At 39.4% G+C, this 16,936-nt stretch overlaps 1 protein-coding gene across 2 annotated transcripts in view; it reads left to right on the forward strand.

Annotated features, from left to right (window-relative positions):
• Positions 1-16,936, forward strand: part of CYTH3 (cytohesin 3) — a 94,831-nt gene that overhangs the window by 69,551 nt on the left and 8,344 nt on the right. For both annotated transcript variants that reach the window (XR_008446443.1, XM_054041629.1), the window contains exons 6-12: positions 414-494; positions 4,565-4,677; positions 5,576-5,724; positions 6,508-6,619; positions 14,784-14,860; positions 15,901-15,972; positions 16,105-16,259. Coding sequence is in view for 1 of the 2 variants with exons in the window: in XM_054041629.1 (XP_053897604.1) it covers positions 414-494; positions 4,565-4,677; positions 5,576-5,724; positions 6,508-6,619; positions 14,784-14,860; positions 15,901-15,972; positions 16,105-16,259 (759 nt within the window). In the remaining variant the exon portion in view is untranslated. The remainder of the gene's footprint in view (positions 1-413; positions 495-4,564; positions 4,678-5,575; positions 5,725-6,507; positions 6,620-14,783; positions 14,861-15,900; positions 15,973-16,104; positions 16,260-16,936) is intronic.

The following is a 16,936-nucleotide window of genomic DNA, read 5'->3' on the forward strand; positions in this document are numbered from 1 at the left end:
CCATTCATTTATCCAGACTGCTTGAGGTTCCCATTTCAAGACAGGTGCAACAATAACTGTTGAACAAAGAGAATGAGTCATTTTGAAGATCATTTAGATAAAGAGTTAAAATCAATGTAGAGTGACAGGCTCTTGCCAGCTCCTGTTTTTAATGGCAGCAGCAGCACTTTCTAGTCCTACTAGGTTAAATTTCATTTTAGCAAAACTGGGAGAAGAATCTTGCACTTAAAATATCCCAAAGCTAAATATGTGTTAGAAATATTAATGATGGCTTCATTTGATTAACGATGGATTCTATTTGCCTGGTTAGTTTCTTACTTTCTTTCTATCTTTTGCATTAATAGGAAGCAGTTCTTTAAGTTTATGGTTTGGTGTAGTAATTCTCTATTGTCATTTTGGTTTTTTTCCCTCAGAGATGAATTTAATATTAAAGTTCTTCAGGCTTTTGTTGAACTCCATGAGTTTGCTGATCTCAATCTTGTACAAGCCTTAAGGTGAGTGCATTATAATTGTCTTTCTCAAACTTCATATTTAATTAAATCTAAGTATATAGATGATGATGATTCACTCAAGTAGCTGATCTTTGACTTGAATGTATGATTTACTCTGTATCTTGTTAGTAAACAAATCTTCATGTTTCACTCTTTTTTGCTTGTTTGCATATACATTGCCTTTGAACTCTTAATACGTGAAATTAATGATTTCACACAAATGCAAAGAGCCAAAGACCAGTTTCAGATGAACCTAAGAACAGCCATACTGGGTCAGACCAAAGGTCCATCTAGCCCAGTTTCCTGTCTTCTGACTGTGGCCAATGCCAGATGCCCCAGAGGGAATGAACAGAACAGGTAATCATCAAGTGATCCATCCCCTGTTGCCCATTCCCAGCTTCTGGCAAACAGAGGCTAGGGACACCATCCCTACCCATCCTGGCTAATAGCTGTTGATGGACCTATCCTCCATGAAATGATGCTTGATGTGCCTGCCAAATAGCTCACATGTGCAAATTTTCTGAGATAAGCAAAAAAGTCCCTGACTCTGAATTGGTGATTAGATTCCATTGTAAAGAGAATATTGTCAAAGCAAAGTATTGCTTCTACTTTTCCCCATCACTTCCTTCCCACCACCTCAGAATTAAATTCTTAACATATTTATTCTTGTTAAGTAAATAATAGACTTCTTATTTTTCACAGGTTGGCAGCAGATAGATTAAAATATGTAGTGCTTGAATTTGGTTGTTAACCTGGTGTAAATCCAGATTAATTTCAATGAATTGCCAGGGTTTAGAGAGTGCTGTCAAATTTGTAGCCGGAAGGGGCTCCCACCCCAAAACAGATAGGTTAAAATGTTGATATGGTCTTTCCTACACATGCTACATTCTCATGTGGTGCATCATAAGAGCAGCTTTATGCTGACTAAGGCTTGTAGTGGTGATAACTTGAGCTGCCTGAGGAATCAGGAGGTTTCCTCTGACTCCATGGTTCTGTCTGGAATACACAATACTTCCATCTCCTGCCTCTTAATAGCAAACCTCAATCCACTCTTCCGCAGGCTGCTGCTGTTAATTATTTTATTATAGTAGCTCCCAAAATCCTCAATCAGGATTGGGCCCCATTGTGTTGGGAGGTGTTCAAACATAGTTTAAAAAAAAAACTACAGAATTTATAATCTGAAGACAAGATGCAACAGCTGGGTGTAGCACACAGAATAAAATGTGGCAAAGGGGAAGGTACTGTAGAAAGGAACACCTGGTTAATAAATGGCCTAGCAATGTGAATGTGGGCATGGCTTTTTTTAAAAGATGCAAATGAATAAGCGATTTTTAACTCCCTCCAGAAGTGCACCATTTGCAGTTATTTCCTCCTGCTTTCCCCTACCATATCCAGCTGTTCGGGCAGAGCAGTTTGGGGCATGTGGGAAGGAGACAAGCTTTGTACTTAGGACCGGTCAAATAGTTTTTCAGCGGGACCCACCTTTGCTTGGTCTAATTGCCAATGGAGAGACAGCAATGTAAATCCAGAGTAATTGAGAGCAGAAGTTTCCCAGAGAATGAAAATTCAGTTTAGATGCTATACAGGGAATGCAAACATTTATGTTTTATCATATAGAACCGTGGGGAGTACAGTGACTTATCTGCAAAAAGAACAGGAGTACTTGTGGCACCTTAGAGACTAACAAATTTATTAGCGCATTATCCTCTCTAATAAATGTGTTAGTCTCTAAGGTGCCACAAGTACTCCTGTTCTTTTTGCGGATACAGACTGACACGGCTGTTACTCTGAAAAGTGACTTATCTATATATGCAGTATTATTTTCACTTGAGTTTTCACAAATCTTGAATATTATCGGTGAAACTGAAAGGCTGTGGAAGATACTAAAATTGACCAATATTGATTTATTGCAGCAAAACTTCAGTTATGTTGTACCAAATCCATAAAGTTATCCAACCAAACACAAACAAATGAACAAACAACAACAAAACAACTATAGTACAATATGGTTTAGGAAGCTGCTTGATTTCATGCATCCTTTACCTAAAATGTTCTCTCTTATTTTATATTAGTCTGGCAAGCTTTTGCTTTCACTTGGTTTCTGCACCTAAAATATGCTGTAAGTTAATTTAGTACTAGAGCTGTGTGAAGAATTTAAAGATTTTGAAATTTAGCCTCATTCCAAATTTCAGTGAAAATCAAAAATTTAAAAATTCTCCAAAGGAAAATTCCTTTGAAAGAATTTTTTTTCAGATTGTTCAAAATACTTCATTTAGACAAATTGAAAGGTTTATTTTGATTTTAACTCTTTGACATTGTCAGGACTTCTTCCTGTTTTTGTTTTGTTTTTGTAAACAAAATTTGTGCAAAATTGGTTCCTTTTCATGAAGCATTTTGACAAAACTGCATATTTCAACAAAATATGGCTCCATCCAAGTTTCTCAGACCAGCTCTCTTTAGAACACATGGCAAATGTTGGATTGCTGGTTCTGAGATGAAATTTCTTCATTTCATGCACTGAAGAGGTGCAGCATATAGGTAGTGCTAGTTCACTCTCCATGCCCAGTCAACTCTGCATTCTCTCTGAGACTGCCAGTAAGGAGCCATTTGTGTTGAGATATATGTCCACCAGGAATGAGCTTTAAACCATTAAAATTAATTTCATTTATGCTATCAAACTGTAATCTTAGGCAACTTCTTTCAGTCACTGCTGATCTGGAGTGGTTTAGAACTGGCAGCTTGGATATGAAAGGTTCTGTGACCCATTACAAATGTCCTAAGATACTCTGTTTTGCTTGCAAATATTTTTGGTCTTCACTTTCATGAATTGGGAAGCTTAATGTTTAAAATGTCAACAGGGCATCCCTCCTGAAAGGAGATTCAGTCTCTATACAGAAGTGTTGTAAAAATATCAGTCACTGGAAGTGTTTTTTAGACTGGCACTTTTTTGTACCTAATCCTTGGTTTCTTTTTTGACGTCATTATCTTATGGATGTGGATCTCGTATTTACTTTTCTATTTTAAGAACGTGAAATTGTTTCAGCTGGCTAGCTTCAAAGAAGTAAAGCCACAAACAAGAGGCTGTGCTGTCTGCCCTAACTTTGCCTTACAGTTGTAGCTTTGATGGTTGGACTTAAAAACACGAATAATAATTCCTAAACTGATATGCCAACAGGAAGTGTGAAAAACATTTTATGTGGTATAGCATTTGAGAACATCACTTTCCTATAAACTCTGTGTTAATGCCAATATTGCTGTTCTATACTATTTTGGATCTTACTTTAATGACCATTTGTAATCTACAGTTCTTTTAATTTTAGATCAGTTCTTGCAATCATTTTGCTTAACATTTTATTGCAGCTTTATATCCCTGTCAGTTCGATTTTTTTTTTTTAAGGGCAATCCAAGAAGAAGGCAAAACCTACTTTTATTTCATACTTGTAATAGGAACACTTTATTTCCTATATCTGAATTTAAATCCCATTGCAGTGATATTGAGAGGTCACATTTCCTTTTTAAGATCTGGCCATGATCGCATCGTCTGTCCCTTATCCATCCCAGTCAAGAAGGGCTCTCGCTATCCCAAGCATTGACTCATTATGTCTGGTTGGTTCAAATGAAGATATTGGGTTTTAGTCCACCTATTTTGGTTCTGGGCTATTGTGTATAATACAGCCCTCTTTTCCTTTCAACAAAGTCCTGAGAAGAATATGCTTCTTTTAGCAGTGAAGAAGCACTGTGGTACAGCTAGTTAGAAAGCATGGTCTCCTATGTATTTCCCGCTTCTGACAACATGGAAAAGGAGAGAATTGCAAAATTTGTACCAGAATATGTGGGCTTGTCAGAATACGTTGTGTTATCTGTGAGCATGCATTGCTGTTAGCTGAGTGCTGAGTTATATATTTTCTAATTGTTTATGAGTTAAATTTTGAGATTTGTTTTAAAATAACTTCTCATTTTATTTACAAATTACTAATTTCTGCTTAGAAGCTGATTATTGCCAATATATGTCTAATGTATAAATATTGGAATGGATCTTATTTTACTGAAGTGTTTATACTTCCCTTTTATAGGCAATTCCTGTGGAGTTTCAGACTTCCAGGAGAGGCTCAGAAAATTGACCGTATGATGGAAGCTTTTGCTTCACGCTATTGCCTTTGTAATCCTGGAGTCTTTCAGTCTACAGGTTAGTCATGATACATTTTCTATCAGAATCACCTTAGTATATAATTTATCAGATCATGTGTTAAACTGTCTTGAATTCAAAGAGAAGGCGGCAAACTTGGAAGTCCAGCCTAAGACAATATGTGAAATGAAAAACAAGAACGTTCTGAGGTGTGGGCAAAACAAAGAGCCTAATCCTGCACTACTTCTTATTTCTAAGTAAGAGGTGCAAGATTGGATCAAAAACATCTTTCTTCCTAGCAGTGTTAAAACAATGGTTTAAATAAACTATTAATAAAGTGCAACATATCATACAAACTGAAAGGTAGAAGATGCTACAGCAAAATGCTGCTGCATCAAAATAAGCAATATTTCTGAGATGATTTTTGGGGACCAGTTTCTGCAAATGCCAGAATGTAATGCCTCATCACCGATGTCTGAAGTATAAATGCAAAAGTAAAACACGTTAAAAATAAAACTGAAGGGACTAACGTTAGGAGAACCACTTGGCCAAAAAAAAAAAAAAGAGGGGAAAATAACCGAACATTTAAACCTGGACCCTTTAAAACAGATTTACAAACCAAGTGCAGTGTTGAAGGAGCAAGGGGGGGTGGAGTGGGGGGAGAGTAACCTGGAGCAAATATGTTTGAAGATGAAATGTGCACAAATAACCTACATGGTTTGTGTCACAAAAAGCAAATACAAACTCTCAGCTGATGGATGACATGTTTGAATGTTAACAGGTCCAGTGTTTAGAGGGAGCGTTCAAAAGTTTTCCCCCGATCTGAATCCTTTTTGCGGGGGGGAGGTGGGGACACACATAATTCCTTTACTTTGCTATTCAGAACTTCCTGGGGTTTCTTTTACAGGCTACTGTATATACAGTACACAGCAGTAATTCCTTTTCAATGTTATTTCAGATACATGCTATGTGCTATCATTTGCAATCATTATGTTAAATACTAGTCTACACAACCATAATGTCAGAGATAAACCAACAGTGGAGCGGTTTATATCTATGAATCGTGGCATTAATGAAGGTGGGGACCTTCCAGAAGAACTGCTACGGGTAAGTCGCATTAAGATGACCAAGTGGAACCTTGTGGTTTTTGAACTGGGGCTTAGAAGCAAGTGCAACGATTCTCTGACCAATCTGTCAATTAATGTCTCAAGATCATTTTGTGTGATGCAGCTTTGACAACCAAGTACCATGAGCTTGCGACATACCTCAGCCTCTTGAGGGACTCAGAGGAAGAAACACCTTGCTTCACTCAACAAGCAACCTCTTTGGCTTTTTGAGCAATGTTGATTGGATATATCACTACAGCCAGTCTGTCTTGATTGGAATCTGCTCTATTCAACATAAGGTTGAGTGTGGGGAGAATAAAGGGGGGAAAATAGTAGAGATCACTGAGGATCCAAAGATGACCATCATAACATACTGTGGAAGAAAAGTAATGATACAAAGATGTCAAACATTTTATTGAGATGTTCAAGTTAGTGATGTCTAATATTTTTCAAAAACAATTTTTTTTAGTGAAGCTTGTATTGAAAAAAACTATTGAGAATATGAAAGCTCTGGAAAAAATGAGTGTCAAACTTCTTAAGAAAACTATTTCTTTACTGAGAAATACACAGGAAATCTTCAAAAGGGGACACTTATTTGCAAAGAAACTATATCTGCTTTTAACTTACTTTATTTGTAGACTGTGGTGAATACTGCTTAGAGGAGGAATGGTTCCAGTTTCTCTGGGAGATGTTCCTAGTTCATTTGTATATAAGTAGTCAGAGAGAATGGAATCTCTTGGTTATCTGATGTACATATTGCTGAATTTTTTTTGTTTTCTTCCAGAATTTGTATGAAAGTATTAAAAATGAGCCATTTAAAATTCCAGAAGATGATGGAAATGATCTAACACATACATTTTTTAATCCAGACAGAGAAGGTTGGCTACTGAAATTAGGTTAGTAGAAGAGCAATTTCTATAATACTTTGCTTTGTGTGTGAGTGATGTGTACGCCGCTTTCCTTGCTAACTGCTTTGTTGTAAATCTAATAGGATTAAATTAGTAATAATTCCTGCTTAAAAACATATGATCTAAAAATCAATAAATTCTTTACACTGTTTTGTGTAATTGCTAATTCTGAGAAGTATAAAAAGGAGACGTAATCTTGTCACTTGAATTTTGAAGTGGAGTTTGATTTCTGGTACGTGAGAACTGAAACCTCGGCAGCAGAAAGGAAGCTCCATTTACTTTTTACAAATCCCAGTGACTGAAAAATAACAAATCTATGTGAAACCATTCCAGAAAACTGTACAATCACTTCAGCTCAGTTTTCTGCTCAAAAAGCAATGCATTTATTTTCAAATAGTTGTTTTTGTATGTCTTCATTTTTCCATATTATTTGTGTGTTTCTGTTGGTTTGGTTTTGGCTATGATTTTTAATGAGTGGTTTAAATGTGCCTTCTTGTTTTCCTTATGGCCTATGACCTATCACCTTTCTGTTCTGTGACTGGCTGTCTCTGCTTATTCTGCATTAGGAGGTACGTACCTGATGGCTTTCCAGCTCCCCCCCTTGTTCAGTTGCTCATTCTTTTTTTATTTTTCTTCTTCTTTGTTTGTTTCTTAAATCACATTTATTGTAGCACTATGCTTCTCATGTAATGTCACTAACTTTAGCCCCAGTGGGCCTTTACTTGTACATAATGTATGCTTGTACATTATGGTGTTAATAATTTACTATCTCCCCCCTTGAGATTCTTCTGCAAAATAAGACTATATACTTTGTAAAGCAACGCAATGATAGTTAGTGTTTCAGATTGCTTCACAGCATCCTTCAGACTCATTGAGGTATACAAATGAGAGGAGTACTTGTCGCAGCAGAGAAGTGCAGTTATCTTATAACACAAGTTCTAAAATATGTCTTGTTACTCGTATGAAAATTTTCTGTCAGAATGTTGAAAGGCTTAAACAAAATAGCCTATAGCTGAAATGTGCATGTAGTTACTCCATAATAACTTCCTTGTATGGGTTTTTTTGTATTTAGTTTATTTTAATTAAATATAAAAACCCCTCAGAGTTCAGGATTCTGAAATCTCGGGCAGTTTGTACCATGCTGGCACTGCAGCTCTAAGCTGCTCTGATTTTTTTGCAGACACTTTTGAAGTTGATGTGGCTTGCTTATCCATTTGAGTTTAATGAGGGAGCCAGCTGCAAAGGGTAGCCATTTTCCTGATTAGAACAGACTCTAAAACTTGGTTCTAGTTTTTTTAAACGTTCTTTGTTCTGTTTTAAAAGACTGATTTAAAGACCAAAATCTGCTCAATTTCAGAGCCAGATTCTGGCTGCTCTGGTATAAGAAGAACCTTGCGCCAGCTCAGAGGCAGCCAGAGTTCTGATGATCCCTGAGTGCAAGGTCAGTGGGAATTAAAGAGCAGCCAGCAGCACTAGGTAGAGAGGAGGTACACTGAAGGCAGAGCAAGGGCTCACCTCCATCCATGCTAGCTAGACGCTGGCACTGGCAGGAAATACAAGGATTGAGACACTCCCAGGGGCTGTTCCAGAGCTGTTCGAGAGCACTGGACCTGTGAATCCGTGACAGCTAGTTGTGACACCCTTGGAAAAAAGATGTAACAATGATAGCTACTGCATGTGCTTACCCAGCTTCTCTGTGCTCTGTAGGCAGAATGCCTCCAGCCACAACAGCTGGTGTGGTCTCGTATCATGCTGGTTTTATAGGAACTGATGTGAAAATGGCTGTGGATTGTAGATAGATGTATTAAATATTGATAGGAACTATTATGTAGCGATATCCATAGTCCATAAATTCACTCAGTTCAACTTTTTACTTCTGCTTCTGTGCTAGTAACAACCAAGTGAACAGAAGAGTGTATGGGCACAAGTGCTTTGGCAGTATCCGTTTATTAAGAATACATTCTAATAAGTCCAACAATAGGGGCCACCTCCCAAAATATTATAGCCTTGGGGGGGGGAGCTATTAGGCACATCGCTAATTAGCTACTTCAGGACTCCATAGTTTCAGGTGTTAAGCACCTTCAATTTCCATTGACATCAATGGGAGTTGGGGGTGCTTGGCACCTCTTGCAATGGGGCCCTTAGAACACAATGCCCGGAGCAAGGGCTGCAGAGGGCCATTTAAAGTGGAGACCCCCATAAATTTGCCCTCCTTGCCTGACCCCTCTATTTCCCTCTGAGGTGCCTCCCCCACCAGCAGCCTGGCCCTCCTTCCCATGAGCCCTTATACACATTCCCTCCAATTGGAGTAAGTGGCATTGCAAGCTGTGTGTGGGGTTACAGCACCTGTCAGGTTCGGCCTGGCCAAAAAGTGGTTGGGCCATTGCCTGTGTGCCCCCCCCCCCCCCGCTCGCCCCCCCCATATGTGGCCTTTGGCCGGAAGGCTTGCTGTGTGGTTGTCTCCATTACTTCATCTGCAGATGTTACGAACACTGCAAAATCCTCAAATACCCTCTTTGTGTTCCTAAGTAAAAAAGCAGAGCCTCTTCCTGTTGCTGTTTGAAGACATAAATGGCTTAACAGGCACAGTATTCATAGCTGAGACAATTTGAAAGATGACTTGAAGAGCTGATACATTATCCATTCAACAGTATGTGGCAGTGCTCACCTCAACTGAAAGGATTTCTTAAGACAAGACTTCAAGAACGAGAAATATTTTAGCACAAAAGCCATCCAGATAAGTCTATTACCACTCAAAATATTAATATTACCTACAGTTTTTTAAAATCTAAAACTTTTGATGTTGTTTTTTAAATATATCCAAAAATCTGCTTGCAAATACTACTATGCAATAACTTTACCTTCACCAGTTGTGACTTTAATTTACAGTAGCTCCCTTTTTAAATTACTCCAAGGAGTAAAACTGTTATAACTGAATTGTATAATATAGAAGATATTTATTTAATCAGACTCCTCTGCATGAAAAAGTGCTTTGAGAAATAGCCCATAAGGGAAATAAATCTCTTAAAGGTGAAACATAAAGGTAAAAAAAAATACAGGTGTTTTTCTTTAAATTAAAATAAAGATCTGGAATCAGCAACTATTTTGGGAGCTAAATATTTTATTTATTTTACTTTTAAAAATATTACCTTGCAAGAAAAGCGATTGGATGTGAGCATGTCAATGATGCCATGAATATTTCTTATCCACTGTCAATCAGTGGGGAAGGACAAATTGAAGGATAGGGGTAAAGCATCAGCTGCAAAAGAAATAGTCAGTGAACAAAGAATGAGAGCTTTACGAAATTAGAGAAGCAAACGAATTTAAGAAAATTCAATAAATCAATAAAATCACCATTTATTTCTGGGGGCTCTACCTGTGGCTCCAGTGACACATGAACCAAGTAAAACCAAGCTTTCATCTAGATGTGCACACTAAACAAACAATCCTACCTAGTCCCAGTGAGAAGAGCATGTATTAAACTGAAAGGTGCTGCTGTTGAAATGCCCACTGCACAAGGGTTAATTGGATAGGGAGGTGAAACATGTCAGTAATTTTCCTGTGAATTAGACTGTAAATATGTAACGCCTACTGTTCCTTGAAGGACTGAGTTTCATCAGTAGACGCAGACTAGTGCAGACAAATATTTTTGCTAAGTTAATGAGCTGTAGAGCCATGAATGCAGTTACCAGAAATAAACCTGGTGATTTTTTTTTTCTCTTTTATCCCTTCGATTTTCTCATTGCCAGGAAGCTTGACCAACATATTAGTATGGTGTATGGGGATATTGTGACTCCCAATGTTAAAGTAGTGTTAAGTCACATTCTCTCTTAGCGCATTGTAGTATTCCTAAATTAGCGAGGCTCTGCCTAAAGAAGGATTTGAATATTCAAACATTCATTATCAAACTACTAAGGAGTCTTGATTCATATAATGAGTAGGAAAAAATGAAGATGATCAGTTGTGCTGTTATCTGCTTTACACTTGAAGATAGAAAGTATGTTTTCTGAAAAAATAAGAGATAACAGGAAGAAGCTACTGGTATATCAAGCTAGTGTTTCTGTTTTGCCTTGTTATAGTGTCTGCTTCCTTGTTTTCTTCACTTAGAACAACTGCTCACTTCACTGCTGTCTCCAGGAGCATGGATTTTCTTACGTTAGTATTTTTTGTAAAGTTTATCTGCCCAAAAACTCCAAGGTCTCCAAAGGCCGGTCTGGCTCTGAAACCATCCTAATAACATCATTAAAGTGCCTGGGCTGCAAAACACAGTTTTTCTGGGGGCTTGCCTGTGGAAAGCTGTTCAGAGGTGACTTTGTGTAAATAAAATCCTGCCAAATCTAAGTGCCAGAACTGGACTTCAAGAAGTAATGTTTTGATTTAGAACATTGGTGTGGATTCAACCAATGCATTTGTATAGAAGTATTCAGCTTGCTCTCTTAACTCACAAGATTGTATGCTTTCTAATGTGGTACAGTGAACATCTAAGTGGCAAGTGAAGTGGTTGAAGACTGGTGAATGCTAATCAAATATCCTTTGCAACAGCTCAAGACATTAGTATTTTGGGGACTGTTCTCAAAATTTTCGTAAGGATTAATTATGGACCAAATAAAGGAATTGTTGGTTCAAGGAGAACCCCTTCCCTCTCCAATTAAGAATTTAAAGCTGGACATGAACATTGATGGAGGGAATGCCTGGGACATAATTCTTTTGTGCCAGGATGCGTGTGTGCTTTCCAAGAACAGCTTCTGTTGGCAAATAGCTGACCCAAAATGTCTGGAACTAAAAAAAAGTTACAATTAATGTGGCTTGAATCATTTCCTTTTTCTAGTTAGAGGGAGAAAAATAGATACTTGGAAACAAATATATTATCCTGCTGACAGAAGAGGGAAATGACTTAAGCTGGACAGGTGACGATGAGTGGCAGAAGAAGCTGCTTCTACACGAGGATATCAAACAACTCACTGAGCATGTGTCGGGATTCTCAAAGGGGCCAGACTTCCTATCCCACTCTGTACATGGTACTTGCCCCCAGCACAGCATTCTATAGAGGGTGCTACTTCTCTTCCCGGACTGGTGTCTAGGAAACTGGCTTGTGGGGCTCCTTTCCATTGAATCATTCTCTTTATAGCTGATGTGATTTTAGTCTTATACAGTACAGTATTACTGGACACATTTTTCTTGTGTGGGGAAACCCGTACTCATGCCCAATCCATTGTGTACTCTTCCAGGCACTAAATTAGCTTCTGAACCTTTGCATTTAACTGCACTGAAATTAATTAATCCAAAATCATTCTTAGTCTTTTTTTATGACAATTTTAGCCAATTTCTAGTTCTCTAAATCTTCTTGACTGAGCTGGATGTGCTGAAATTGCTGTTTAAAAAAAATTTTTTTTTACACCTGAAATACATAATTGTCTTATTCTGATGCTTAGGCAATTTTAAGACCCTTTAATATTTTTAATTAACTGTGATGGGTAAATTATTACTTACTTCTCCATCTTTTTTCCCCTATAAATTTTGTTTTCTGGTTTCCAGTTCCCTTTGAGATGAGAGAATTTCCTGTAATCTGATTATATAGGTGAAAAGGGCTGGTCTGTTGCATTTTTTTTCTCTTCTCTACATTCACTTGGTATAGAATTTCCTGATGATTCCCTTGGATTATCCATCTACTGGATCCTTTAAGCCTTTCTGCTCTCTGCTGCTTATTATTGGTGCTGTTCCTTTCATTTTACTTAATTAGCTTGGTCCTTGTGATGCACTTGTAGATTATATCTTAATCTGTTCTTTAAATACTTATCGTTTCACACTTTGTTTCCAGTCTCTCTTCTGACAATTTAATACCCTTTAAAATGTATCTTTTAAAACTGACAGCAGGAGTGGGATATAAAAGAAAGTTAATTCAAAGTGCTATATCATCAGTTTGGCAGCCTAAGGCACTGGAAACCAAGGAGAAAAAGATCTGCTATGTGATAGTTACTACTGCCCAATAATCTTAAATGTGACATTATGATCAATAAGTCATATTGAGCAGCTTATTTCCTAGTCCTGTGATATTGTGGTGGGTACTCTTGACTCACCTGATAAACTGGTGGGTGCAGAATGCCTGCTGCCCTTTATCAGCTGTCAAATGGCATATAATCTGCCCCCAAACTACTGTTACTTTAACTCTGGACACTACTAGTGTTGTTGAAGTCTGCCGTGTCTGGTTTTGGAGTCTCTGTACAGGCCTTCTTATAATGTGTATGGTGTCTGATCTGCCTTGTATTCTAATCTGACGTTGTATAAGAGTTCATAATTCTCCTTTTGTTATCTTTAGTCTAAGAGGTCTTTGCAAGGGTAACCAGTTTCCCTGCTTATTTGTTTTTCTGAGACTTAATATCTTCCTATCCATTTTGCTCTACCACTTCCTGCCCCACTGAATCTCTTCATATACTAGATCTGGGCAAGCCATAAAGTTTTTTAAGGTAGTCAAACTCAAACAAAGCCGAGGACTTGGCCAACCTACAAGGCAGAAACATGAGTTAAAATAATTGGAATTTACACGATATAATACGAAAAATACGTAATGTCACAAATGACAACAAGGTAGAACTGCCCTAATAGTTATTTTGGCAGCTTCTCATTCATGGATCCAGAAGTGAGTCAGGCTAAGGTTTATTTTTGCTTTTCCACTTCTAGCTTAAACCCTTTCAATAGACTTTGATGGAAGCTGGAACAGATCCATGATGCATTAAAACATTGGCAGCAAGATGCAGAAATTAAGATCTTTCCTGTCTCTGATGTCCCTCACCACTTGACACCTGCTCTTCTTCCCTCATGCTTTGCGTTTGTAGTTCACTCTACCACCATTGATTCTGCCTTGGCTTCTGCATCTTGCATTTGCCTGTCTCTTAGTACTTGACCATTTCCACTTTCAAATTGTTTCCTTAAAATGGGTGTATGTGTGTGGTGGAAGTGTACACTTTGCTGGGTAAATGTGAATGTTACATAGTGTTAGCAATGGATTACTTAATGGGGGTCCTATAACCAGCCAAAAGGAGGCTATGATGGATGATAATACCCAATCTGCAAGACAAGAACAGGATATTCAGGCTATTTCTATAATTGTTCTCTACCCTCAGATGTTTTTAATGGTTTAAACAAAAATGTAACCACCTTGAGTAAGGAAGAGCTACAGAAAAAATTATGTTTATATGCTGGATTTAGTTACATGATTGATGTTAAGGTGAATGCTCCCTGGTTGAGGGTGTGTTTGGTGGTAATAGATTTTTGTGCTCAGGGTATTCAATAACAAGGTCAACTATATTGAGAGGGTGGGGTAATAAGATTAAATCACTGATGAACGGATGATGCACATGTGATGATATTACTTTGAAATCATTTAACTATGCTGTAACTCAACCTGTATATTATTAACTTGCAATGCATGATCTGCAGTTCTTTTCTGGAAACTGATTTTAAAAAATATTGGAACTGTAAAGAATTACAGAGATGTTTACGTGCAGGCTGAGCAAACATTTTTAACGGGCACTCAACCTGGGATTTGAAAGTCAGTCTGGGTTCTTAAATGACTTGTGCATCATCATGAGTCAAAGTTAGGGCAGGTCAAATTCTGCCCTTAGTCACACCTGTGGAACCCCATTGTTGCACGGGTCTAAGTGAGGGCAGAATCTGGTCCTGCTGTCAGAACCTAGTCAACAATTCAGTAGATGATCCAGCTTCCTCTCCCCAAGTGTTGTTGATGCTGTACTGCTAATGGATAAATATTATTAATAATATAATTGTCACTATAGTAAGCAGATATGACTGAACACAGACAGGGAGCAGATCTATTCAGTAAGTACTGTTTTCATGTGGACTTATTTAAAAATAGAATAACACTGAGCTCAGAAGCTGTTAAGGTGGCATGTCAGCATCACCATAGTTAATGTTTCTTCAGGATTTTGTCCTTGAGTATTAGAATGTTTACAGGGAAACTTAAATTCCTTTAACCTTAACTCATCTGTGTCTTATCCATTTGCAACTAAGCATTTAAGTCATATTTTAAAAACCATTAAACATTAAGTTTAATTAACGACTAAATTACTGTCTTATCCATAGCCTAGAATCTTGATGATAAAACAGTTTTAAGTTAGTGGTCTTCTATTTATAGGGGGAAGAGTAAAAACATGGAAGCGGAGATGGTTTATTCTGACAGATAATTGCCTGTATTATTTTGAATACACAACAGTAAGTATATATTGCTGTGACACTGTATCTGGAATCCAAAAGTTACTCCTGGGGGAATTCTGCACTACTGCGCATGCACATAATTAATAAGCCACGCATACTTTTAATATTTTGCACACAAAAAAGCTTCTGCTGAAATGTTGCTGCAGTTCTTCCTTTTGCCCACCAGAGGGCGCTGTGCAGATAGCCCAAAGCAGCGGCTCCCAGCCAGCAAGGGAAGAAAGAGCCTGAAGTGCCTTTGTTGCAGTGCCTGCCAGGCCAGGGGACCGGGACTATGGGGATTCACAGAGCATGGGGTGCTGGGGGGTGGTCAGACTAGGGCAGGGGATGAATAGGAGTGGAGGCCCTGGGCTACAGTGGGGAGGGAGGTGCAGGGCCACATGGTGATGGGAGAGGGGTGCAGAGCTACATAGGGACAGGGGAGTGTCTGGGTGGGGACACAGAGACACATGGGGACGGAGCCACAGGGGGAAGGGTGCAGGGCCACATGGGGATGGGGTTACACATGTGGACTGGGGGTACAAGGACACATGGGGTCTACATGGGGGAAAGCTCCCTAACAATCCATCCCCGCCCCCCAAATAAACCTGTTCCATACTTTTCCCACCCATACCCAACAACCCTTCAAGTTCCTTCCCAGCAATTTACTTCCCTCTCCCTCATTCCTCCGTCACCCAACTCCTCCAAGCCTTTGCACTGCTTCTGAGGGGTATGAGAAATACAGTTCTGTATTGTAGTTTAAATGAATTATTACTCAGAGTTCTATATTAATATGCCTAGCAAGGAATCTATTTGTCAAAAAACATTTCCTGAATCTTTTTGTTGTTGTCTGTATTGTTAGACATACTTGCTGATGGGTATTTTGAAACAAATGACCAAAAATAATTGAAACTGGTATGATTATATTGTTATTTTGACAAATAAAATATGCAGAATTTTAAAATATTATGTGCAGAATTTTTAAATTTTTTTTGGTGCAGAATTCCCCCAGGAGTAAAAAGTATAACTGAATAATAATGTGTACTCTTCCTGTCTTTTAGGACAAAGAACCTAGAGGAATTATTCCTTTAGAAAATCTTAGTATAAGAGAAGTTGAAGATCCTAGAAAACCAGTAAGAATTTTTTCCTTTTAATGAACCTAGTAAATGGGTTATTTAAGTAACAGTCAGGGTACCCAGGTTTAGTGTACATGCGGATCTTTAGTTCTTCCTTGAATCAAGCTTTGGTTATTTCCTTATCTTTAGAACTGCTTTGAGCTCTATAACCCCAGTCATAAAGGTCAAGTAATTAAAGCCTGTAAAACTGAAGCTGATGGTAGAGTGGTAGAAGGCAACCATGTTGTGTACAGGATATCTGCCCCCACCCCTGAAGAGAAGGAAGAGTGGATCAAATCTATTAAGTGAGTTCAAAGTCTTAAATGTCTTTCAAAAGTGCTGAAGTGTAAATTGTATATAAATTCCTTTCCAAATAAAGAATCTGGGAATGTGTGCTGTACTAAGGAACATGCCTTGAAGAACTATTTAAGCAGTAGCCATAGGCAAGGGCCTTTCCTGAGGATTAATGACTAGCTGGAAGGGGTTGCTTAGGGTTACCATACGTCCGGATTTTCCCGGACATGTCCGGCTTTTTGGGCTCCAAATCCCTGTCCGGGGGGAAATCCCAAAAAGCCAGACATGTCCGGGAAAATCGGACATGCGGTCGGCGGCTCGGGTGCCGGGCCGGGGGCTCGGGGGCTCAGCCGGCGGTGCTCGGGGGGCCCGGTGCCGGGCCGGGGGTTCGGGTGCCGGGCCGGGGGCTCGGGGGCTCCGCCGGCGGTGCTCGGGGGGGCCCGGTGCCGGGCCGGGGGCTCGGGGGGCCTGGCCGGCGGTGCCGGGCCGGGCCGGGGGCTCGGCCGGCGGTGCTCGGGGGGGCCCGGGGCCGGGCCGGGGGGCTCGGCCGGCGGCTCGGGTGCCGGGTCGGGTGCTGGGCCGGGGGGCTCGGCCGGCAGGGCTCGGGGGGGCCCGGGGCCGGGTGCTGGGCCGGGGGCTCGGGGGCCGGGCCGGGCCGGGGGCTCGGGTGCCGGGCCAGGTGCCGGCG

Source organism: Malaclemys terrapin, chromosome 10 (genome assembly GCF_027887155.1).
Source record: "Malaclemys terrapin pileata isolate rMalTer1 chromosome 10, rMalTer1.hap1, whole genome shotgun sequence".
In the NCBI taxonomy this organism is placed as follows: domain Eukaryota; kingdom Metazoa; phylum Chordata; order Testudines; family Emydidae; genus Malaclemys; species Malaclemys terrapin.